The sequence below is a fragment of the Anolis sagrei genome, chromosome 6 (genome assembly GCF_037176765.1).
Source record: "Anolis sagrei isolate rAnoSag1 chromosome 6, rAnoSag1.mat, whole genome shotgun sequence".
Taxonomy (NCBI): Eukaryota; Metazoa; Chordata; class Lepidosauria; order Squamata; family Dactyloidae; genus Anolis; species Anolis sagrei.
The window spans coordinates 2,601,774-2,629,298 of NC_090026.1; the positions used below are offsets into that span (position 1 = coordinate 2,601,774).

General features: G+C 43.1%; 1 protein-coding gene across 1 annotated transcript; it reads right to left on the reverse strand.

Annotated features, from left to right (window-relative positions):
* Window positions 1–327: 327 nt before the first annotated feature.
* On the reverse strand, window positions 328–27,525 carry GNB2 (G protein subunit beta 2). Its single transcript, XM_067469661.1, has 10 exons — window positions 27,257–27,525; window positions 10,066–10,203; window positions 9,791–9,829; window positions 9,354–9,460; window positions 6,973–7,036; window positions 6,563–6,725; window positions 6,309–6,375; window positions 3,170–3,371; window positions 2,530–2,746; window positions 328–519 (listed from the first exon to the last, which is right to left on the reverse strand). The coding sequence occupies exons 2-10, from the start codon at window positions 10,120–10,122 to the stop codon at window positions 413–415; spliced, it is 1,023 nt and encodes a 340-aa protein (XP_067325762.1). The 5' UTR covers window positions 10,123–10,203; window positions 27,257–27,525; the 3' UTR covers window positions 328–412.

Sequence of the window (27,525 nt, forward strand, 5' to 3'; positions counted from 1 at the left end):
CCTACTTCCTTCCACGCTGAATTTTAGCCACCTCCTCATTGCCGAGGCCAAATACTGGTCCCATTATATCGTTCCCCCCTCCTGCCAAAAATGCCTAAATTGCTGCCGATGCCCATCCTCCCGCTGCCCTTGTGCCCCCTCCCCAAATGAGTGGCCATTTCAAAGAGAGAAAGAGAAGGAAACAGAACTGGAGAGTGTGGAATGGAAGGGCCGAGAGAGAGAGCGCGAGGGAGTGAGTCAAGGCCACCGATCCCAAAAAGGTTGGTGAAAGGAAGGAAGCGAAGATGGGGAGAAAGGCTGGGCTTTTGGGGGCATCGTAGGGGGGTGATTCTGGGGGGCTCCCCTCCTCCTCCTCCTCCTCCTCCTCCTCCTCCTCCGCTTCCTCCCACCGGCCGGGAACCAGGGCAGGAGGTCAATTCCAGACTTTCAAGAAGCTGTCCCAGGAGCCAGTGGCCACCGCCATGCCGTCGTCCGTCACCCCGAGGCAGCTGACCCGATTGTCATGGCCAGCCAGGACCCCTGAGGGAGGAAGAGAGGAGAGAACGGGGGGCATGTCAAGGGGTCCACATGCTGAATGTGAGCCAACAGCATGATGCAGCAGCTCAAAAGGCCAATGCAATTCTAGGCTGCATCAATAGTGTCTACACCAGGTCCTCCAGATGTTTTGGACTCCAACTCCCACCATTCCGAACAGCCTCGGGCCCTTTCCTAAGGGGCCTGAGGCTGTGAGGAATGGTGGGAATTGGAGTCCAAAACACCCAGAGGGCCAAAGTTTGCACAGATACACAATGGGTGACACTTCTGTTTGGAAACAGTGTCTATGAAAGGGATCTCGGAGTCTAAGCAGATGCAGCGTGATGCATCTAGGCTGCATCCATCGTGTCTAGATCAGTGGTTCCCCATCGTGGTCCCTGTGAATCGCACATATGGTATTTCCTGCGCAGACAGTTCGGAATCTTCTAGAAAACTTATTAGACACTTTTAGGTGGTAGCCCCGCCCACTCTCCCCATGAGAGTATATATATATATATATATAGCCAGTGGGTGGGGCTACTGCATACCAACATACCATAACCACGACAAAGTAAAATTAAAGTACAATAAAAATAAAATAGTAAAAATTCACGCAGCCCCGAAACACTAGTCAAAGATGAAGAGAAAGACTCCTATGGCGGCGGATGAAAGGAACTGAAGCAGTAGCCCCGCCCACTCTGCCCTTGAGAGTATATATATAGCCAGTGGGTGGGGCTACTGCTTCAGTTCCTTTCATCCGCCCCCATAGGAATCTTCATCTTTGACTAGCGCTTCTGGACTAAGTGAATTTTTACTATTTTTATTTTACTTTAATTTTATTTTATGTTATGGTATGGTATGTTGACCACCAGTTTTTTTAAGTTGTGCCCCTCATGTGGAGGGAAAAGTTGCCCGATGGATGGGCATGTTATGTGTCTGCGATGCCTGAGGAGAGGCCTTGGGGTATGATCCGGCATTACAGGGAAGCAACCTATAATTCCCAACCTTTTTTAAAACCAGGGACCACTCTCCAACATCAATAACAAAAGGGTTACGAATCCGTTTTTGGTCAACTTTAGATTCAGTTTGGTTATTTGGGGTGCTGATTCAAAAACTTGCATTGAATAGACTACATCAGCTCTAGTTTCCAATACAGAACATACACCATCCAGTAGTTGCCATTTGCTTGCCCACAGTAAACCATATTTAATAAGCCTCAGCACTCTAAGACGGTTTCGCCAGACCAGTCACTCTTGTTGCAACTTGTAGTAACTGTGAGGCTTCGGACCATATTTTACTACTTGCGGACCACTGGTGGTCCACAGACCACAGGTTGGGAACCACTGGTCTAGACTGAGGGAGGTCCTAGTCCCACTCTCTTCTGCTTTGGTCAGGCTTCACCTGGAATAATTCTGTGTTCACCTCTGGGCAATTCAAGAAATTCAAGGAGGAGATGGACAAGATAGAAGGTGTCCAGAGAAGGTCCACCAAAAGAGTCAAAGACCTGAGAACCCTATGAGGAGCACCTTAGGGAGCTTGGGAAAGAGAAAAGTGAGACAAGGGGACCTGATAGCAATATGCAAATATCTGAAAGGATGTCCCATTGAGGAGAATGGGGACAAGGGTTGTTTTCTGCTGCTCTGAAGACTTAAGACACAATGGAGCCATGGATCTACACCAGGCACAGGCCAACTTGGGCCCTCCAGGTGTTTTGGACTCCAACTCCCACAATTCCTAACAGCCTACCGGCTGTTAGGAATTGTGGGAGTTGGAGTCCAAAACACCTGGAGGGCCCAAGTTGGCCCATGCCCAATCTAAACATTAGAAAGAGCCTCCTAATGCCTCAACAATGGAATATAGCAAACACTAAGCCTGGTGGGAGATTTTAAAGTAAAGGCTGTATGGTCATCTGTCAGGAGGGCTTTGGTTGTGTCTTCCTGTTTTGCGAAAGAGGGTTGGACCCCTTCCGAGTGTGGGGTTCTATGCGAAAAGCACGAAGGGTTGCGTGAGGCTCACCTGCCCGGTCTCCTTTCATGGAGTCCCAGATGTTGCAGTTGAAGTCGTCATACCCGGCGAGGAGAAGGCGGCCGCTCCGGGAGAAGGCCACGGAGGTGATGCCGCAGATGATGTTGTCGTGGGAGTACATCATCAGCTCCTGGTCGGCACGCAGGTCGAAGAGGCGGCAGGTGGCATCGTCCGAACCCGTGGTGAAGGCGTTGCCGTTGGGGAAGAACTGCGGGCAGAGAGAGAGAGAAAGGTAAGGCACGTGCCATTCCCCTCCCCTTTCTCTCAGCCTGTCAGGAGTCAATTTCCGACGGCATGAAGACATCACAAATTCCATTCATGACATCCTGACTGAATCATCCTGGCTGAATCAATTCTCTCTGACATTTTGAAGCCAGCAGAGAGCGCTGGAAACCTTGTATTGGAACTTGTGAAGCAACAAGTTCTAATAAGGAAACTGAGAAGAGGGGGAGATGGGCAGCAAAGGTGTATAAAAGGAAGTGGTGGTGGGGAAAAGTCAACAGTGTCTTCGCTGCAGATACAAGCAATATATCCATTTCAAAGCAGAACGGCTTGTGAGTAGTTATTTAATATTGCTATATAGATCCTACAGTCTGACACAGCCACACTGACTCATGTGCCCCTCACTCACGCAGACGGCGTTGATGTCGGACTCGTGGCCGGTGAAGGTCTGCCGGCACATGCTGTCCCGGATGTCCCACAGCTTGATGGAGGCGTCGCAGGCCCCTGAGACGAAGGTGCGCATGTCGGGGGCCAGCGAGAGGGACATGACGTCACCGCTGTGGCCGGAGAAGGTGGTGGTCTGCTGGCCGGTCTCAATGTCCCACAGGGCGCTTCGCAGGGAGGAGGACAGAAGATGCAGCGCGTGAGAGGGAGAAAAAGCATTGAAATCGCATGGGCCAACTTCGGCCTTTCCTCCAGGTGTTTTGGACTTCAACTCCCACAATTCCTAACAGCCTAACAGGTTGAGAAACACTATAGAACAGTGTTTCTCAACCTGGGGGTTGGGACCCCTGAGGGGGTCACGAGAGGGTTTCAGGGGGGGTCGCCAAAGACCATCAGAAAACACATATTTCTGATGGTCTTAGGAATCCTTTTGGCAGAGAAGGCTGAATATCTCTCTGCCTGTCCTTCTCTTTCTTTTTGGTGTTGGTGAACTACAACTCCCAGAATTCAAAAACAGCCCCCCCCCCTCCAACCCCACTAGTAATCAATGTTGGCCATGTAGGTAGCATGTCAAGTTTAGTGCAGATCCCTTATAGGCTGGGTTCAGAATGCTCTTTGATTGTAGATTAACTATAAATCCCAGCAACTTCAATTCCCAAATGTCAAGGTCTATTTTTCCCAAACTTTGGGCATATTGAGTATTCATGCCAAGTTTGGTCCAGATCCATTAATGTTTGAGTCCACAGTGCTCTCTGGAGGTAGGTGAACTACAACTCTAAAACTGAAATCAATGCCCACCAAACCCTTCCAATATTTTCTCTTGGTCATAGGAGTTTTGTGTGCCAAATTTGGTTCAGTCCATAGTTGGTGGAGTTCAGAATGTCATTTTATTGTAGTTTAACTATAAATCTCAGCATCTACAACTCCCAAATGACAAAATCAATCCCCCCAACCCCACCAGTATTGAAATTTGGGCATATTGTGTGCCAAATTTGGTCCAGTGAATGAAAATCCATTCTGCATATCAGATATTTACATGATGCAGTTATGAAGTAGCAATGAAAATAATGTTATGGTTGGGGGTCACCATAACATGAGGAACTGTACTAAGGGGTCACAGCATTAGGAAGGTTGAGAAACACTGCTATAGAAGGACACACTGGGAATCTTTGGCACAACGCACATTCTATGCAATGGCACAAATGGCATCTCTTATAGAAAATGGCAATTACCATATTTACTCGATTTGAATGCTCAACCTTTCTTTGGCTAAATGGCCATCCCAAAATTAGGGTGTACTTTAAATTTGCATACTATAGCAACCTTAGTGCTGAGCCAAAGTCAAAAGGGGACGCTGCTTCAGGAGATGCACCTGGAGCTCCTCTTTGAAGGACATCACCTCTAATTCAATGGCCAGGGCTCATTGCTATGTGTAATGGATGGGCCTATCTTAAATGGTTGGTGTAAAAGGAAGTAAACAGGCCCGGCTTGCAAAAGCTAAGGAGAGCTGAAGGGTGGAGCAATCAGGCAGCCTCATAGCCAGAAGTGCAGTCTGACTGGCTGACTCGGGAACTCAGAAGGGCTTACAAGATATATATACATACAATATATGATATTATTAGCATAGTACAATATCAATATTAAATATTACTATATTGTACTATACCATTATATTGTAATATTATTAGTAATATTACATGTAATATAAACATGTAATTCTAATATATTATCATTATTATTATATTGCATTACATTATATTATAAATATTATATACATATAAAATATATTATAATATATTATTAGCATAGCAATATAATAATAAATGCCCCCCGTCCTCACCATGTTGTGATTATTATTATTAGTATTATATTGCATTACATTATATTATAAATATTATATGCATATAAAATATATTATAATATATTATTAGCATAGCAATATAATAATAAATGCCCCCCGTCCTCACCATGTTGTGATTATTATTATTAGTATTATATTGCATTACATTATATTATAAATATTATATGCATATAAAATATATTATAATATATTATTAGCATAGCAATATAATAATAAATGCCCCCCGTCCTCACCATGTTGTGATTATTATTATTAGTATTATATTGCATTACATTATATTATAAATATTATATGCATATAAAATATATTATAATATATTATTAGCATAGCAATATAATAATAAATGCCCCCCGTCCTCACCATGTTGTGATTATTAGTATTATATTGCATTACATTATATTATTATAAATATTATATGCATATACAATATATTACATTATATTATAATACATTATTAGCATAGCAATATGATAATAAATGCCCCCCGTCCTCACCATGTTGTGATTATTATTATTATATTGCATTACATTATATTATTATAAATATTATATGCATATACAATATATTACATTATATTATAATACATTATTAGCATAGCAATATGATAATAAATGCCCCCGTCCTCACTATGTTGTGATTATTATTATTAATATTATATTATAATATATTATTAGCATAGAAATGTAATAATAAATGCCCCCCATCTTCACCATGTTGTGATTATTATTATTAATATTATATTATAATATATTATTAGCATAGAAATATAATAATAAATGCCCCCATCCTCACCATGTTGTGAATATTATTATTAGTATTATATTGCATTACATTATAATATTATAAATATTATATGTATATTCAATATATTACATTTTGTTGTTCGTTTGTTCAGTCGTCTCCGACTCTTCGTGACCTCATGGACCATCCCACGCCAGAGCTCCCTGTCGGCTGTCACCACCCCCAGCTCCTTCAAGGTCATTCCAGTCATATATGAGGACCTTCTTGCGGCAACCCCTGTGGCACTCCAAGTGGCCAGATACTGGTCAAAGGACATTTAACCAAATACCAAATTTGCAAAATTTGTGTGTTTTTTTCCTTTTTCTTTTTAATCTGTGTGTTTGTTTTGCTCTGTTAGAATTGTAATACAATGGTTGCTGATGACACGATAAATAAAAAATAACATAATATTATAATATATTATTAGCATAGCAATATGATAATAAATGCCCTCCGTCCTCACCACGTTGTGTCTCCAGAGCTGGTGATGATCTGGTTGTCGTTCAGGAACCGGCAGCAGGAGAGGTAGCCTTCGAAGGAGGAAGACATAACGAGAATCAGAAGGGAAACCCCAAGGCCATCTAGACCACCCCACAGAAGCCAGGGCAGGAAGCCCACAGCTAAAGTTTCCATCCTTTAAAGCAGTGGTTCTAAAAAGTTTGGGAATCTCTGCTCCAAACGAAGGAAAGAGGTCAAAGGGAAGGGGTCAGGGCTCACCCGTATGGCCCGGGAGCTCCCGGCTGACCCGCACGTTCCCCTCCCGGGTCTTGAGGCTGTAGATGGAGCAGATGTTGTCCAGGCCGCCACAGGCCACGTAGTTCCCCGACGGAGCGTAGGCGCAGGTCATGACCCAGGAGGACCGCAGCGGGATGGCGTGGACCTGCATGAGACAGGAAGTGATGCAAAGGGGGCGGGATCAGGTCCCGTCTACACGGAATTGGGTTCCGAACCCCTTCCGCTACATGCAGGCATGGGCCAACTTGGGCCCTCCCTCCAGGTGTTTTGGACTCCAACTCCCACAATTCCTAACAGCCTACCGGCTGTTAGGAATTGTGGGAGTTGGAGTCCAAAACACCTGGAGGGAGGGCCCAAGTTGGCCCATGCCTGCACTAAAATCTAGCCCTTACCTTGTTTGTGGTATAGCTGTCCCAAATGATCAACTTCCCATCTTGGGAGGCACTAACCAGCAGCCTGCAATAAACAAATATATATATATATTAATATTTAATAATAATAATAATAATACACTCAAATCTATTCTAATTCCAAGGTGTGGAGAAAAGGCAGGGTATGACAGGCATTGAGGATGATAGTGGATAATGATAATAATACCACATTTACTTGAATCTAATGCTCATCTTTTGGGGCTAAATGACCTCTCACCTAAATGTGAGCGCGCATTAGATTTGTGTCATTGTCATACTCCAGTGCAGAATCGCCTCTGACTTTAAACACCACGCCAGCTGGGTAAAATCAGCAAGCCGTTTATTTAGGAATAGATGCAGCCAAAGCAGTAAAAAGTAATCCAATTGATACAAAGAAAGACAGAAACAAAGAGTCAAAGGAAATCCATGAAACTAGGCACTTGAATCAATGAACAAAATAATAGGCAAAGCATGAGCTGGGCAGACCTTAGTGCTTGAAACTTGACATTATTCTGACATTGCCTCAACTGAAGCCATCGCCCCTCACAAATTTATTTATTTATCTATATAAATAAAAATGTAATAAGCATATCCCATAGGTAAAACATGAGCTGGGCAGATCTTGGTGCTTGAAACTTGGCGTTATTCCGACGTTGCCTCAACTGAAGCAATCGTCCCTCACAAATTTATTTATTTACCTATATAAATAAAAATGTAATAAGCATATCCCATAGGTAAAACATGAGCTGGGCAGACCTTGGTGCTTGAAACTAGGCGTTATCCTGATGTTGCCTCAACTGAAGCCATCACCCCTCACAAATTTATTTATTTATCTATATAAATAAAAATGTAATAAGCATATCCCACAGGTAAAACATGAGCTGGGCAGACCTTGGTGCTTGAAACTAGGCGTTATCCTGATGTTGCCTCAACTGAAGCCATCGCCCCTCACAAATTTATTTATGTATCTATATAAATAAAAATGTCACAAGCATATCCCATAGGTAAAACATGAGCTGGGCAGACCTTGGTGCTTGAAACTTGGAGTTATCCTGATGTTGCCTCAATTGAAGCCATCACCCCTCACAAATTTATTTATTTATCTATATAAATAAAAATGTAATAAGCATATCCCACAGGTAAAACATGAGCTGGGCAGACCTTGGTGCTTGAAACTAGGCGTTATCCTGACGTTGCCTCAACTGAAGCCATCACCCCTCACAAATTTATTTATTTATCTATATAAATAAAAATGTAATAAGCATATCTCATAGGTAAAACATGAGCTGGGCAGATCTTGGTGCTTGAAACTTGGTGTTATTCCAACGTTGCCTCAACTGAAGCCATCGCCCCTCACAAATGTATTTATTTATCTATATAAATAAAAATGTAATAAGCATATCCCACAGGTAAAACATGAGCTGGGCAGACCTTGGTGCTTGAAACTAGGCGTTATCCTGACGTTGCCTCAACTGAAGCCATCACCCCTCACAAATTTATTTATTTATCTATATAAATAAAAATGTAATAAGCATATCTCATAGGTAAAACATGAGCTGGGCAGATCTTGGTGCTTGAAACTTGGTGTTATTCCAACGTTGCCTCAACTGAAGCCATCGCCCCTCACAAATGTATTTATTTATCTATATAAATAAAAATGTAATAAGCATATCCCATAGGTAAAACATGAGCTGGGCAGATCTTGGTGCTTGCAACTTGGCGTTATTCCAACGTTGCCTCAACTGAAGCCATGGCCCCTCACAAATTTATTTATTTATCTATATAAATAAAAATGTAATAAGCATATCCCATAGGTAAAACATGAGCTGGGCAGACCTTGCTGCTTGAAACTTGGCGTTATTCCGACGTTGCCTCAACTGAAGCAATCGTCCCTCACAAATTTATTCTTTCATCTATATAAATAAAAATGCAATGTTTGTTTGTGGGATTAACATAACTCAAAACCCACTGGACGAATTGCCGCCAATCTTGGCCACAAGACACCTACTAACTCAAGGAGTGACCATCACTCAAAAAAATGATTTTGCCATCTGGGTTGCTGAACCAAAGCAAAGGGGGAAGCTGCTTCTGGAGCTCATATTTGAGGGATGTCACCTCTAATTCAATAGCCATGGCTCAGTGCTATGCTATCCTGGGATTTGTAGTTCACTGAGGCATTTGCATCCTTTGGCAGAGAAGGCTTGAGGTGTTGTCAAACTACACCCCCCATAATTCCATAGCACTGAACCAAGGCAACTGAAGTGGACTCATTCTAGAGCAGAGATGCACTCCAATCTTTTCTTTTCCATCCCTGGAAGCTTTGGTGTTCCGACACAATTGTTTACACCTCTGCTGCCCCTCACCTGGAGTCGGTCCCCCAGTGCATGGCGTAGATTTTGGCCAGGTGGCCGCGCAGCGTGCGCCTCGTCCGCATCTGGATCCGGCCCACGGGATCGAGGCCCGCTGTGATCTGGGGAAGAGGCAGGAAGGCGCTGGATATTCACAGAAATTCACATTTTCACAGGGGTATGTACATGTCAACAGCATGGATGTGCTCGTGGACATTGCAAAGAGATTCTTAGAGGTCTTTAAACTGAGGATGCCTCACTGGCCACTTTTTGGGAGTGTGTTAGCAAGATTCTGGGAACTATAGTCCCAAAACAAAGATAATCCCCAAACTGTGGGCACTCTTATGTGCCTCCTGATGGCCTGGTTTCAGGAAGGACCCTCCAAGTATGTTTACACTATCACTCCCATGATCCTGGGTCTGCTGGGAGCTGCAATCCCTTGTGGGCCTTACCTGGGTCAACGTTGAGTCGCCACATGCTTTCCTGGCGTCCTGCAGAAAGCAAACAGGGATTATTATATATCTGAAGCCCCCCCCCCCAAATTCTTCCTGACCCCCTCTATGAATGTAATATATTTTGGGGTTCAAGCAGGTTCCCCTCTTCCTTTGTCCTCACCTGCCCCGCTTTAGCGCAGACGCACTCCCCAGATTGAAATGAGCCAGATATCAGGGACAGGTGACCTCACTGAGGTCTAGGAACCTGCAAAGTCCTCGGAGCCCCAACTTACCCTGATCTGGTTACGCAGCTGCTCCGCTTCCTGCCGCAACTGGTCCAATTCACTCATGGTGGAGCCGGGCAGTGGAGAGGGGGGTCGGAGGGAGGGAGGGGGGGCTTAGCCGGCAGCCCCACTCAGGCGGCCACGATCCTGGAGGAGGCAAGCGAAAGAGGCTTCCATTAGCCATTGCACAGGATATAGCCCTGGGTCCCAAACACAGCACAAAGTGAGGCTGAGCATCTATCTAGCTCCGTCCACCCACCTATTTATCCATTCACACATTCATAGAATCAAAGAATCAAAGAGTTGGAAGAGACCTCCTGGGCCATCCAGTCCAACCCCATTCTGCCAAGAAGCAGGAATATTGCATTCAAATCACCCCTGACAAATGGCCATCCAGCCTCTGCTTAAAAGCTTCCAAAGAAGGAGCCTCCACCACACCCCGGGGCAGAGAGTTCCACTGCTGAACGGCTCTCACAGTCAGGAAGTTCTTCCTCATGTTCAGATGGAATCTCCTCTCTTGTCGTTTGAAGCCATTGTTCTATTGCGTCCTAGTCTCCAAGGAAGCAGAAAACAAGCTTGCTCCCTCCTCCTCCCTGTGGCTTCCTCTCACATATTTATACATGGCTATCATATCTCCTCTCGGCCTTCTCTTCTTCAGGCTAAACATGCCCAGTTCCCTAAGCCGCTCCTCATAGGGCTTGTTCTCCAGACCCTTGATCATTTTAGTCGCCCTCTTCTGGACACATTCCAGCTTGTCAATATCTCTCTTGAATCTCATCTATCGATCTATTCATCCACCCGCCCACCCACCCACTGATCCATCCATTCACCCATCTATCTTTCCTTCCATCCATCCATCTAGCCACACACACACCAACCTATCCATTTATCCATCCATCATCCAACCACTGATCCATCCACCCGTCTATCTTTCCACCCATTCATCCATCCATCTATCCATCCACACACCTATCATCCATGCATCCATCCACCTATCTTTCCATCCATTCATCTATCTATCCATCCACCTATCCATCCATCTATCTATCCACTCACCCACCTACCTTTCACCCACTGATCCATCCTTCCACCCACCTATTTTTTCCATCCATCCATCCATCCACCCACTCACCTATCCATCCACCCATCCATCCATCCTTCCACCCACCCATCTATCTTTCCATCCATCTTTCCATCTTTCCATCTATCTATCTATCTATCTATCTATCTATCTATCCACCCACTCATCTATCTTTCCATCCACTCATCCATCTATCTACCAACCCCCACACTATCTTTCCATCCACTCATCCATCTATCTACCAACCCCCACAATCATCCACCCACTGATCCATCCATCCATCTATCTATCCATCTATCTACCTATCTTTCCATCCATCCATCTATCCATCCACCCACCTATCCATCTACCCACCCACCCATCATTCTATCTTTCCATCCATTCATCCATCCATCTATGTACCCACCCACACACACCTATCATCCACCCACTGATCCATCCATCCACCTATCCACCCATTTACTTATCTTTCCATCCATCCATCCATCCATCCACCTATCATTCACCCACTGATCCATCCATCCTTCCACCTATCCATCTATCCACCAATCTATCTTTCCATCCATCCATCTATCCATCCACCTATCTATCTTTCCATCCATCCATCCATCCATCCATCCACCTACCTATCATCCACCCACTGATCCATCCATCCACCTATCCACCCATTTACTTATCTTTCCATCCATCTATCTATCCATCCACCCACCTATCTATCTTTCCATCCATCCATCCATCCACCTATCATTCACCCACTGATCCACCTATCCATCTATCCACCAATCTATCTTTCCATCCATCCAATCTATCCATCTATCCATCCACCTATCATCCACCCACTGATCCATCCATCCACCCCATCTATCTTTCCATTCATCCATCTATCTTTCCATTCATCCATCTATCTATCCATCCATTCACCTGTCTATCCACTCACCTATCAATCCACCCACCCACCTATTCATCCATCCATCCATCCATCCATCCACCCACCCATCCATCCATGTTTTGGACTTCAACTCCCACCATTCCTGTCCTCAAGCCGCTTTTCTCCCTCAACCGCTTTAGCAATAAAGGAAAGGGGAAAGGAAGGGCCAGGAATTGTGGGAATTGAAGTCCGGTTTATGGGTGGATGGATAGGTGGGTGTGTGGGTGGATGAATGGATCGATAGGTGAGTGTGTGAATGGATGGATAGATGGGTGGATGGATGGATGGCTAGATAGATGAATGGTGAGAGGGAAAAGCAAAGGGCAGACTTCATCTTAAGGGAGTTGAAGTCCAAAACACCTGGACGGAGGGCCCAAGTTGGCCCATGCCTGCTCTACAGCCTGCTTACAGGTGGAAAATCCCTACAAAAGGGAAATACTGCAAATTAAGAAAGGCTTAGGACAACAACAACAATCTGTTTTGATTCCTCCCTGCGAGGTAGGCCCATTCCCCAATGCAGGGAGAGGATTCCCACAGAAGAGGCTCCCATTGGTCCGTTTTGGAAAGGAAGGGCTGGCTCCACCAATGGGAGGAGAGCGAGAGGGTTGCCGTGGCGACCCGACGCCCCTCCCTCCTTCCTCCATCATCTTTGGCAGCGGTTGCCCCGGCAACCAGATGTGGGAAGCCAAGATGGATCCACTCCGAGGAGGCAGCGCTAGGCCTCGGCCGGCCGGCCAAGCCAAACATATGCCTCCCTAATCCCTAATCCCATTTGCTTCGTTAGGGAAAGTGCGCTAAACCCTTGCAAATCCCGTCAAGTGTAAACGAGGAGGAGATTAAGGCCGGATTAAGGCCGCCGTCCATCCGCGGAGGGACACCAAAGAAGAAGGCCGCTTCCGGGAGGAAAAAACACCCATTGGGAGGCCTTCAAAAGGGTCCAAAGACCCCCACAGACATCGCCAAGATTGGGATTACGATTCCTAGAATCCTCCTTCGGAATAATATTATTAAATTTGGTTTTTTGAATATCTTAAAACTATGAAGTCGGGTTCGACGCTGATGCTTAGACAGACATAGGCAAACTTTGTCCCTCTTCCAGGTGTTTTGGACTCCAACTCCCACAACTCCTAACAGCCTACCGGCTGTTAGGAATTGTGGGAGTTGAAGTCCAAAACACCTGGAAGAGGGACAAAGTTTGCCCATGCCTGTGTTAAAATGATATGGAGGGCAATACAGATGCTGAAATGTCATGAAAGAAAGAAAAACAGAGAGTAGAAAAAGAGGCTTCCGATCGTCCTTTTCTCAATAATAATAATAGTAATAATAATTATTATTACTATTATTATTTATCTCTCCTGCAGGAGACTCAAAGCAGCCTAACATAAAACCATCACATACAATTTAAATTATTATTGTCATTATATAATTATTACTATTAGTAGTATTATATTTATTTATGTCCCACTTTATCTCTCTTGCAGGAGACTCAAAGCAACTGAAAATAAAAGCATTATTATTATTATTATTATTATTATATTTATTTATTCCCTGCTTTATCTCTCCTACACGAGACTCAAAGCAGCTAAAAATAAAGCATTATTATTATTAGTAGTAGTAGTAGGAGTAGTAGTATATTTATTTATACCCCGCTTTATCTCTCCTGCAGGAGACTCAAAATAAAAGCATAATTATTATTATTAGTAGTAGTATATTTATTTATGCCCCACTTTATCTCTCCTTCAGGAGACTCAAAGCAGCTGAAAATAAAAGCATAATTATTATTAGTAGTAGTATATTTATTTATACCCCGCTTTATCTCTCCTGCAGAATTATTATTATTATTATTATTATTATGACCTGCTTTATCTCTCCTGAAAGAGATTCAAAGCAGCATACTATTATTATTATTATATAGTTATTATTATTATTATTTATGCTCCACTTTATCTCTCCTGCAGGAGACTCAAAGCAGCTGAAAATGAAAGCATAATTATTATTAGTAGTAGTATTATATTTATTTATACCCCGCTTTATCTCTCCTGCAGAATTATTATTATTATTATTATTATTATTATGACCTGCTTTTCTCTCCTGAAAGAGATTCAAAGCAGCATACTATTATTATTATTATATAGTTATTATTATTATATTTATTTATGACCTGCTTTATCTCTTTTGCAGGAGAATCAAAGCAGCTGAAAATAAAAGCATAATAATAATAATAATAATAATAATTATTATTATTATTATTATTATTATTATTTATACCCTGCTTTATCTCTCCTGCAGGAGACTCAAAGCTGCTGAAAATAAAAGCAAAATTTTTATTATTAGTAGTATTATATTTATTTATGTCCTGCTTTATCTCTCCTGCAGAAGACTCAAAGGTGCTGAAAATAAAAGCAATACATACAATTATTATTATTATTATTATTATTATTATTATTATGACCTGCTTTATCTCTCCTGAAAGAGATTCAAAGCAGTTTAAAATAAAAGCACCAGCATACTATTATTATTATATAGTTATTATTATTATATAGTTATTATTATTATTATTATATTTATGACCTGCTTTATCTCTCCTGCAGGAGACTCAAAATAAAAGCATAATTATTATTAGTAGTAGTATTATATTTATTTATGCCCTGCTTTATCTCTCCTGCAGAAGACTCAAAGCAGATGAAAATAAATGCATTATTATTAGTAGGAGTAGTATTATATTTATTTATACCCCACTTTATCTCTCCTGCAGGAGACTCAAAGCAGCTGAAAATAAAAGCATAATTATTATTATTAGTATTATTATATTTATTTATGTCCTGCTTTATCTCTCCTGCAGGAGACTCAAAGCAGATGAAAATAAAAGCATTATTATTATTATTATTATTATTATTTATGATCCACTTTATCTCTCCTGCAGGAGACCCAAAGCAGATGAAAATAAAAGCATTATTATTATTAGTAGTAGTAGTATATTTATTTATACCCCACTTTATCTCTCCTGCAGAAGTATTATTATTATTATGACCTGCTTTATCTCTCCTGAAAGAGATTCAAAGCAGCATACTATTATTATTATATAGTTATAATTATTATTATTATTTATGACCTGTTTTATCTCTCCTGCAGGAGAATCAAAGCAGCTGCAAATAAAAGCATAATAATAATAATAATAATAATAATAATAATAAGTAGTAGTAGTAGTAGTAGTATATTTATTTATGCCCCACTATCTCTCCTGCAGGAGACTCAAAGCAGCTGAAAATGAAATCATAATTATTATTAGTAGTAGTATTATATTTATTTATACCCCGCTTTATATCTCCTGCAGAAGACTCAAAGCAGCTGAAAATAAAAGTAACATATACAATTCTTATTCTTCTTATTCTTCTTCTTCTTATTATTATTATTATTATTATTATTGTTATCTCTCCTGAAGGAGATTCAAAGAAGTTTAAAATAAAAGCACCAGCATACTATTATTATTATTATTATAGTTATTATTATTATTATATTTATTTATGACCTGCTTAATGTCAAAAATAGATTTTTACATAGGATTTGTGCTACATTAGAACAGACCAACAGAACATCGAACAGACCAACAGAACATCCTGGAGGTGTTAGTGAAAGGACCAACCCACCCACGTGGGAGTTGTAGTTCAACCTGCACCCAGATAACTCAGAACCCCACCAATGATTGATCTGAACCAAACTTGGCACATAGAGCCCTGGGGACCAACAGAACATACTGGAGGTGTTTGTGAGGGGATCGACTCACCTGCATAGGAGTTGTAGTTCACCCTGCACCCAGAGCACTCAGAACCCTATCAATAATGGATCTGGACCAAACTTGGCACACAGAACCAACATGCCCAACTGTGAATACCGGCGGAGTTTGGGAGTCATTGCCCTTGGAATCTGGGAGATGTACTATACCTGCATTCAGAGAAACTGTGACACCCCCCCCCCCCCCCACCCATCCACAATGGACTAGGGAAAATGGCCTTGATTTTGGGAGTTGTAGTTCACCTGCATCCCAAGAGCACTCAACCCAGCTGATGACGAATCAGGGCCACACTTGGCACTCAGACCCAATATGGCCAACTGTAAATACTAGCAGGATTAGGGGGTGACTGCCCTTGGCATATGAGAGTTGTAGTTCGCCCTTATCCAGAGGCACTGAACCCAGTTGATGACAGATCTGGACCACACTTGGAGCACACACCCAACATAGCCAACTTTGAATACAGGCCTGGTTTGGGGAGGATTGACCCACGATTCTGGGAACTGTAGTTCACCCACATTAATATGTATTTCTTAATGGGAGTATTAATAAACAACAAAATAAATGACTTTTTTTTCCTAATAAATAATTAACTAAATGATATTACCTAACACCTCAAAACAAACAAGGCCTTTTTCAAATAACCTGGGCACTATTATAGTAATATAATAATGGTACTACTCGTATCAACAGTATATATAAATAGTCTGTATTCTATATTTATTATGTATACTGTTGATATAGATAATATATATAATAAATAATAAATGCAGACTATTTATATACTGTTGATACTACCATTATCTAATGAATGATAATAAATGGTATAATAAATGATAATGTAGTCCAAATGATAAAGGAGTATACAGAACAAATTGATAGTATAGTATACACCATTAATAATATATGAATATATAAGTCATTACTAATAAATAATAAATCGCAATGCATTCGTAGTATAAGTAATAGATTGATATAATTATGTCAACTACAGGTATCCCTTATTTGCAAGACTGGGATCGGAAATATTTTGCATTTTGAACTACCTGTAATATATCATCATCATCATCATCATCATCATCATCCTCTCCAAAATATATTTAATATTAATATTAAAATCCTGGTCCACTCTGTGATGTTTTCACCAGAGTTTTTGCAACATCTATTCTATATTCTATATACTGCATTGTGTATTTATTCTATATACTGTTGATATTGCCATTATAAAATAAATCATAAAGCAGTATGCATAACTAATTTATTATATAGTATATATAATGAATAATATATAAAAACATAACTAATACTGAATAGATTATGATGTGATTATGGTATAAGCAATAGATGTATATAATTATGGCTACTACAGATTTCCCTTATCCAAAATGACCAGAAATGTTTTGGGCATATGGAGTATTCATGCCAAATTTGGTCTAGATCCATCTTTGTTTGAGTCCACTGAGCTCTTTGGATGTAGGTGAACTACAACTCCAAAACTCAAGGTCAATGCCTACTAAACCCTTCTAGTATTTTCTGTTGGTCATGGGAGTTCTGTGTGCCAAGTTTGGTTCAATTCCATCATTGGTGGGGTTCAGAATGCTCTTTGCTTGTAGGTTGACTATAAATCCCAGCAACTACAACTCCCAAATGTCAAGGTCTATTTCCCCCAAACTCCATCTGTGTTCATATTTGGGCATATGGAATATTCATGCCAAGTTTGGTCCAGATCCATCATTGTTTGAGTCCACAGTGCTTTCTGAATGTAGGTGAACCACAACTCCCAAACTCAAGGTCAATGCCCACTAAACTCTTCTAGTGTTTTTGTTTGTCATGGGAGTCCTGTGTGCCAAGATTGGTTCAATTCCATCATTGGTGGAGTTCAGAATGCTCTTTGATTGTAGGTGAACCATAAATCCCAAGAACTACAACTCCCAAACCCCACAATCAAAGCACAGGAGTTATGAGGATGCCAGAGTCAACATTTCATAATAACGGAGCAAAACATTTGTGCGTTGCCTCAGAGTTGCTCCAAAACGCTTTGGAACGCTCTTCCTGTTTTCATGAGGACTAGAAACCCAATTCTATCATTGGTGGAGTTCAGAATGCTCTTTGATTGTAGGTGAACTAAAAAATCCCAGCAACTACAATTTCCAAACGTCAAAGTCTATTTCCCTCAAACTCCATCTGTGTTCATACTTGGGCTTATGGAGTATTCGTGCCAAGTTTGGTCTGAGCTCTTTGGATGTAGGTGAACTACAACTCCAAAACTCAAGGTCAATGCCCACCAAACCCTTCTAGTATTTTTTTGTTGGTCATGGCAGTCCTGTGTGCCAAGTTTGGTTCAGTTGCATCATTGGTGGAGTTCAGAATGCTCCTTGATTGTAGGTTGACTATAAATCCCAGCAACTACAACTTCCAAATGACAAAATCTTTTGAGTGATGGTCACTCCTTGGGTTAGTAGGTATCTTGTGGCCAAACTTGGTGGCAATTCATTGGATGGATTTTGACTTATGATGTCACTCAAACAAACAGAGCATAGATAGATAGATGGATGGATGGATGGATTGGACGGATTGGACGGATTGGATGGATTGGATGGGATGGATGGGATGGATGGGATGGATGGAATGGATGGATAGATGATAGATAAATAGTTAAATGGATAGATGGATGGATGGATGGATGGATGGATGGATGGATGGATAGATGGAATGGATAGATGGATGGATGATAGATAAATAGTTAAATGGATAGATGGATGGATGGATGGATGGATGGATGGATGGATGGATAGATGGATGGATGGATGGATAGATGGATGGATAGATGGATGGATAGATGGATGGATGGATGGAATGGATAGATGGAATGGATAGATGGAATGGATAGATGGAATGGATGGATGGAATGGATGGATGGATGGATGGATGGATGATAGACATATAGTTAAATGGATAGATGGATGGATGGATGGATAGATAGATAGATGGATGGAATGGATAGATAGATAGATGGATGGATGGATGATAGATAAATAGTTAAATGGATGGATGGATGGATATATGGAATGGATAGATGGATGGATGGATGGATAGATGATAGATAAATAGTTGGATGGATGGATGGATGGATGGATGGATGGATAGAGATAGATAGATAGATAGATAGATAGATAGATAGAAAGATAGATAGATAGATAGATAGATAGATAGATAGATTAAAAATCCTGACCTAGTTCCGGAGGGGCGGGGGGACCTTAGGTGGGAAAAGTATCTCTAATCCAAAACACTTGGAAGCAGAAGTCTTTGGGATTTTGTGCCAAATAACAACAACAAAAACAACAACAACACTGACTTCTCCTCCTCCATCTATTATTAGTATTAATACTAATCTTAAAGCCCTGGTCAGGCCTGCTCCCAGTGATGGGGTGGACGAGGCGCATCCTGGGAAGGAAGATAGGAAGGAGGGAAGCCAGCCTCCCACTCTTCACTGTGTGTGATGCCCCCCACAATCCCACTCCGGACCCCCAGCTGGTTCTGCATGGCACCCTGGCATCCTCCGACTCTGATCCTGCACCGCAAGGGAGCTCTGCTCTCCTGTCCCTCCTGGGGCTCCTCGGCGGAGGACAAAAGGAACTGGGGCCAAGACAGCGCCAGCCCCACGGGGGGCACAGAGACCCTCTGATCTCTGCCAGCCAGCAGCAAAGCCTGCAGAGTCTCCCCATCTGGACCCAAACCCAGCAATGCCTTCCTTCCCTTTGGCCTCATTTCATTTACAGGCCCAGGGCACATATTTATATTCTTGTTGTTGTTGTTGTTGTTGTATTGTCGAAGGCTTTCATAGCCGGAATCACTGGGTTGTTGTAGGTTTTTTCAAGCTATATGGCCATGGTCTAGAGGCATTCTCTCCTGACGTTTCGCCTGCATCTATGGCAAGCATCCTCAGAGGGAGTGAGGTCTGTTGGAACTAGGAAAAAGGGTTTATATATCTGTGGAATGGCCAAGGTGAGACAAAGAACTCTTGTCTGCTGGAGCTAGGGGTGAATGTTTCAACTGACCACCTTGATTAGCATATAATGGCCTGACATTGCCTAGAGCAAACTTTTGTTGAGAGGTGATTAGATGTCCTTGTTTGTTTCCTCTCTGTTCATAGAATCATAGAATCCTAGAGTTGGAAGAGATCTCCTGGGCCATCCAGTCCAATCCCAGAGTTAGAAGAGACCTCATGGGCCATCCAGTCCACCCCCATTCTGCCAAGAAGCAGGAATATTGCAATCAAATCACCCCTGACAGATGGCCATCCAGCCTCTGTTTAAAAGCTTCCAAAGAAGGAGCCTCCACCACAATCCGGGGCAGAGAGTTCCACTGCTCAACGGCTCTCACAGTCAGGAAGTTCTTCCTCGTGTTCAGATGGAATCTCCTCTCTTGTAGTTTGAAGCCATTGTTCCCTTGCGTCCTAGTCTCCAGGGAAGCAGAAAGGAAGCTTGCTCCCTCCTCCTCCCTGTGGCTTCCTCTCACATATTTATACATGGCCTTCATCATGTCTCCTCTCAGCCTTTTCTTCAGGCTAAACATGCCCAGCTCCTTAAGCCGCTCCTCATAGGGCTTGTTCTCCAGACCCTAGTCTCCAGGGAAGCAGAAAACAAGCTTGCTCCCTCCTCCTCCCTGTGGCTTCCTCTCACATATTTATACATGGCTATCATATCTCCTCTCAGCCTTCTCTTCTTCAGGCTAAACATGCCCAGCTCCTTAAGCCGCTCCTCATAGGGCTTGTTCTCCAGACCCTTGATCTGCTCCCTCCTCCCTGTGGCTTCCTCTCACATATTTATACATGGCTTTCATCATATCTCCTCTCATCCTTCTCTTCTGCAGGCTAAACATGCCCAGCTCCTTAAGCCGCTCCTCATAGGGCTTGTTCTCCAGACCCTGGATCATTTGAGTCGCCCTCCTCTGGACACATTCCAGCTTGTCAATACATCACACAGTCCTAGACGCTTGGGAAGGGTTCGACTTGTGATTTTGTGATACGAAATATAGATCTCGTTTGCTGTGACATACTGTGTTTTTGTGTCAATAAAATAATAATAATAATAATAATCATAGTAGTATTATTATTACTACTACACACTTTCTTCCTCAATATATAATTAATATTAATACTAATATTAAAACCCTGGTCTGGTTCTGGAAGGACCACAAGTGGACAAGGTATCCCTAATCCATAACAACAACAACAACAACAACAACAACAACAATGTATTACTTCCTCTGCAGCTTGAAGTGGGATACAACATCATTAAAACAAGCGCTAAAGTATCCCTAAAAGCCCCACAACAAGAGACACAGAGTGGAAATACAAGTGAAAATCCACACATGACATGCAGATTAATAACAATAACATTGGACACAGTATTCTTGATTGATCTATTGATCGAATTGTTGCCAGTGTTAGCTGCTCTGAGTCCCTCCTCGGGGGTTAAGAAGGGCGGGGTAGAAACGTTGTAAATAAATAAATACATTCTGGGCACCACATTTTATGGGAGATGTTTACTCTAAGCTGGAATGCATCCAGAGGAGGGTGACTAAAGGGTCTGGAGAACAAGCCCTATGAGGAGCGGCTTAAAGAGCTGGGCATGTTTAGCCTGCAGAAGAGAAGACTGAGAAGGAGACATGAGGAGAGCCATATATAAATATGCAAAGGGAAGTCATAGGGAGGTGGAGAAGGGAGCAAGCTTGTTTTCTGCTTCCCTGGAGCAATGGCTTCAAACTACAAAAAAGAAGATTCCACCTGAACATGAGGAAGAACTTCCTGACTGTGAGAGCCGTTCAGCAGTGGAACTCGCTGCCCAGGAGCGTGGTGGAGGCTCCTTTTTGGAGGCTTTGAAACAGAGTCTGGATGGCTAACTGTCAGGGGTGCTTTGAATGAGATTTTCCTGCTTCTTGGCAGAATGGGGTTGGAGTGGTTGATGGCCCACCAGGTCTCTTCCAACTCTAGGATTCTAAGACCCAGCGCTCTCTGGATGTAGGTGAACTACAACTCCCAAACTCAAGGTCAATGCCCACCAACCCCTTCTAGTGTTTTCTCTTGACCATGGGAGTCCTGTGTGCCAAGTTTGGTTCAACTCCATCATTGGTGGAGTTCAGAATGCTCTTTGATTGTAAGTGAACTATAAATCCCAGTAACTACAATTCCCAAATGTCAAGGTCTATTTCCCCCAAACTCCATCTGTGTTCATACTTGGGCATATGGAGTATTCATGCCAAGTTTGGTCCAAATCCATCATTGTTTCAGTCCACAGTGCTCTCTGGATGTATGTGAACTACAACTCCCAAAGTCAAGGTCAATGCCCACCAAACCCTTCTAGTGTTTTCTGTTGGTCAGGGGAGTCCTGTGTGCCAAGTTTGGTTCAACTGCATCACTGGTAGAGTTCAGAATGCTCTCTGATTGTAAGTGAACTATAAATCCCAGTAACTACAATTCCCAAATGTCAAGGTCTATTTCCCCCAAACTCCATCTGTGTTCATACTTGGGCATATGGAGTATTCATGCCAAGTTTGGTCCAAATCCATCATTGTTTCAGTCCACAGTGCTCTCTGGATGTATGTGAACTACAACTCCCAAAGTCAAGGTCAATGCCCACCAAACCCTTCTAGTGTTTTCTGTTGGTCAGGGGAGTCCTGTGTGCCAAGTTTGGTTCAACTGCATCACTGGTAGAGTTCAGAATGCTCTTTGATTGTAAGTGAACTATAAATCCCAGTAACTACAATTCCCAAATGTCAAGGTCTATTTCCCCCAAACTCCATCTGTGTTCATACTTGGGCATATGGAGTATTCATGCCAGGTTTGGTCCAAATCTATCATTGTTTGAGTCCACAATGCTCTCTGGATGTAGATGAACTACAACTCCCAAACTCAAGGTCAATGCCCACCAAACCCTTCTAGTTCACCTACAATCAAAGAGCATTCTGAACCCCACCAATGATGGAACTGAACCAAACTTGGCACACAGAACTCCCATGACCAGCAGAATATACTGGAAGGCTTTGGTGGGCATTGACCTTGGATTTTGGAGTTGTAGTTCGCCTACATCCAGAGAACATTGTGGACTCAAACAATGATGGATCTGGACCTAACTTGGCATGAATATTCAATATGAGAACACTGGTGAAGTTAGGGGAAAATAGACCTTGACATTTGGGAGTTGTAGTTGCTGGGATTTATAGTTCACCTAAAACCAAAGAGCATTCTGAACCCCACCAACGATAGAATTAGGCCAAATTCCCCATGACCAACAGAAAATACTGTCTGTGAGGGTCTTTGGTGACCCCTCTGACACTCCCCCGGGTTGAGAACCACCAATCTAAACCATCGTCCACAAACCTCACAGCTGAAAGGGAAGGGCCAAACCCCTCTAAGTAGAAGACACAGGTTCAGAGGCATTCAAATGTTCTAGTGCTGCAACCCAACGTTCTGTCCACAATCAAATGGTGTTGGTTTTTTGAAACGACAAATAAGGTCAGAATCCTAGAGTGAGGAGAGACCCCCAAAGGTCATCTAGCCCAACCTCACAATCAAAGCATGAGAGTTAGGAAGACGCTAGAGCAGTGTTTCTCAACCTGGGGGTCGCGAGGGGTTGCCAAAGACCATCAGAAAACATAATATTTTCTGTGGTCATAGGGGTTCTGTGTGGGACGTTTGGTCCAATTCTATTGTTGGTGTGGTTCAGAATGTTATTTCATTGTGGGTGAACTATAAATCCCAGCAACTACAACTCCTAAATGTTAAGATCTATTTTCCTCAAACTCCTCCAGTGTCCACATTTGGGAATATTGAGTATTCATGTCAAGTTTGGCCCAGATCCATCATTGTTTGAGTCCACAATTCTCTCAGGATGTAGGTGAACTACAACTCCCAAATTCAAGGTCGATGCCCACCAAACCCTTCTAGTGTTTTCTGTTGGCCAGGGAAGTCCTGTGTGCCAAGTATGGTTCAACTGCATCGTTGGTGGAGATCAGAATTCTCTTTGATTGTAGGTGAACTATAAATCTCAGTAACTACAACTCCCAAATGGCAATGTCTATTTCCCCAAATACCATCTGTGTTCATACTTGGGCATATGGAGTATTCATGCCAAGTTTTCTGTCAGTCATGGGAGTTCTGTGTGTCACCTTTGGTTCAATTCCATCATTGGTGGAGTTCAGAATTCTCTTTGATTGTGGGTGAACTATAAATCCCAGCAACTACAACTCCCAAATGTCAAGGTCTATTTTCCCCAAACTCCACCAGTGTCCACATTTGGGCATATTGAGTATTCATGTCAAGTTTGGTCCAGATCCATCATAGTTTGAGTCCACAATGCTCTCTGGATGTAGGTGAACTACAACTCCCAAACTCAAGGTCAATGCACACCAAACCCTTCCAGTATTTTCTGTTGGTTGTGGGGTTCTATGTGGGAAGTCTGGCCCAATTCTATCTTTGGTGGGGTTCAGAATGCTCCTTGATTGTGGGTGAACTATAAATCCCAGCAACGACAACTCCCAAATGTCAAGGTCTATTTTTCCCAAACTCCACCAGTGTTCACATTTGGGCCTATTGAGTATTCATGCCAAGTTTGGCCTGGATCCATCATTGTTTGAGTCCACAACGCTCTCTGGATGTAGGTGAACTACAACTCCCAAACTCAAGGTCAATGCCCACCAAACCCTTCTAGTGTTTTCTGTCGGTCTTGGGAGTTCTGTGTGTCACCTTTGGTTCAATTCCATCATTGGTGGAGTTCAGAATGCTCTTTGATTGTACTACAAGAACTACAACTCCCAAACCGCACAATCAAAGCACGAGAGTTATGAGGATGCCAGAGTCAACATTTCATAATAACGGAGCAAAACATTTGTGCGTTGCCTCAGAGTTGCTTCAAAACGCTCTGGAACGCTCTTCCTCTTTTCATGAGGACTAGAAACCCACTCATTTGAATAGTGACCAAAAGGAGAAAGCTTTCCTTCTCCAATAAGACTGGGTTGGACTACGTCTCCCAAAACCCCACAGATAACGGGGTGGGGATTCTGGGAGTGCCTGTCCCCAAAGCTTCCTGCTGACCCCATACATTGGCTAGGGAAGCAGTCTGGCCATTTCCTTCCTCGGACGCCGGAAAGACCGGACAATAATAATTAAAATGTCAAGTTTCCTCATGTTTCCGGTCACCAAAAAGGGGGGCTGCCCCATTGAAAGAAGTATAGGATCCTCTCCATAGAAATCTCCCACAAAACGATCCATAGGGCACAAGGGCAACTCTCCCTGGGCCCAATCAGCGCGTTAATTAAGATCTCCAGCCGCTTAATTAAGAACTAAACCATTGCAAAGGGAGGGGAAAAGTGGGGGTCCCTAGTCTGCCCCATTGAGAAGGAACGAACCCCAAGTCCTGCCGAACAGAACCCCAAAAGTCAGCAAAAGTCTTCCAAAGGAAACCAACGTTTGGGGTTTTTTTGTCTTCTCCTAATGGACTCCCTGCAAAAATGCAACTTGGGTTACCCCAAAAAGGGCCTGCACCCCAATATTTTGTGGACTACCCACATTGATATGAGGGGGAGCATCAGGGGTCCGGAGGTTGGGGGGATTTGTCTCCACATTGACTTCAATGCAAAAAAATCCCCCTTCACTCCCAAAATGAGTTTGCACCCCAATACTTAGTGGGGTCACACAAATAGTATTGGAAGAATAGCTACAGCATTGATTGTTTGCATGGCATAACTCAGCCAAAACCACGTTGGTGTGTGGGCACCATGAACCCCCAAATAATAATACAGAGGAGCAATGAGTCAGGAGGGGGTCAGGGGCACCCCACTTTTTTGGGTGGGAAGGGTATCTATGGGGCAGAGAACCTGCTTCACCTTGCAAATGTTTGTCTATGGGGTTCCTCTTCCTGTTTATAATATACATAATTAAATGGGGAGCAATGCAAAATCTGGAGGGGGCTTGTCTGGGATTCCCCTTCCTGTTGACCCATATTAAGGATTTAATGGGTGCAATGTAAAATTGGGGGGCTATCTATGGGGTTCTCCTTCTTGTTGACCCATATAAAGGATTTAATGGGGGGGGGAATACAAAATTTGGGGATTATCTAGGGTTCCCCTTCCTGTTGCCCTATAGAAAAGATTTAATGGGTGCAATGCAAAATTGGGGGGCTATCTATGGGGTTCTTCTTCCTGATGCCCTATATAAATGATTTAATGGGGGCAATGCAAAATGCAGGGGTTGTCTATGGGGTTTCCCTTCCTGTTACCCCATATACAAGATTTAATGGGGGGGCAATGCAAAATTGGGGGGTTTATCTATGGGGCTCCCCTTCCTGTTGCCCTATATAAATGATTTAATGGGGGCAATGCAAAATTGGGGGGTTTATCTATGGGGTTCCCCTTCCTGTTGCCCTATAGAAATAATTTAATGGGGGTCAATGCAAAATTTGGGAGTTGTCTAGGGTTCCCCTTCCTGTTGCCCTATAGAAAAGATGTAATGGGTGCAATGCAAAATTGGGGGGGGGGGCTATCTATGAGCTTCCCCTTCATATTGCCCTATACAAAGGATTTAATGGGGGGCAATGCAAAATTGGTGGGTTTATCTATGGGGTTCTCCTTCCTGTTGCCCCATAGGAAGGATTTAATGAGTGCAATGCTAAATTGGGGGGTTTATCTATGGGGTTCTCCTTCCTGTTGAACCATATAAAGGATTTAATGGGTGCAATGCAAAATTGGGGGGGGCTATCTATGAGCTTCCCCTTCATATTGCCCTATAGAAAGGATTTAATGGAGGGCAATGCAAAATTGGGGGGCTATCTATGAGCTTCCCCTTCATATTGCCCTATAGAAAGGATTTAATGGGGGGGGGGGCAATGCAAAATTCAGAGGTTGTCTATGGGGTTCTCCTTCCTGTTGCCCCATAGGAAGGATTTAATGGGTGCAATGCAAAATTGGGGGGTTTATTTATAATAGATTCCAAAGAAGCAAAATTTGGGGAGTGGGTGGGTGGGTGGAAGTGAACCCCCTTAATACTAAATATGTGGGAGTGGGAAAGGGCCCGGGGGTTGCTAAGGGGCGGGGACTCCAGGGGGAGAGGGTTGCTAAGAGACCACTGATTGATTGATTGATTGATTGATTGATGGGGGGGGGGGGGGGTGTCTGCAATCAATAACCTGTTTATTTTGCAAAAGGGAAGCTTGTGCAATGGGATTTTGCCTGGCAAGAGGGTGGGGGTCCTTGGAAAGGTTGCAATGCAAGTCTGTTTATGATTATTATGTTTAGTTTTGGGGAGCAGGAAGAGGAAGCAGAAGGAGGAAGCAGAAGAGGAAGCCTTCCGCCCCACCCAGAGCAAGAGCCCCCCCTTTTCCCCTTCCCTTTGCCCCCCAAATACCTTTTTTGCAGCAGCAACAGCAACGCCTTGGCCTCGCCCTCCGCGTTGGGGGGCACTTGGGGGGAGTTGGGGGAGAGGGGGAGGCGGGGGACTCCTTTCTCCTGCTCCAGGGGCGGAAGGATCTCCGCTGGCTGGGCCGCGCGAAGAAGCAGAAGAACCCAGAAGCAGCAGTAAGCGCCGGGACTTCTTTGCGCCGCCGCGGAGTGATACGAAGCCTCAGTGACGCGGCCCTTCTTCTTCACTGCCGCCGCCGCGCCCAGAGCCGGACG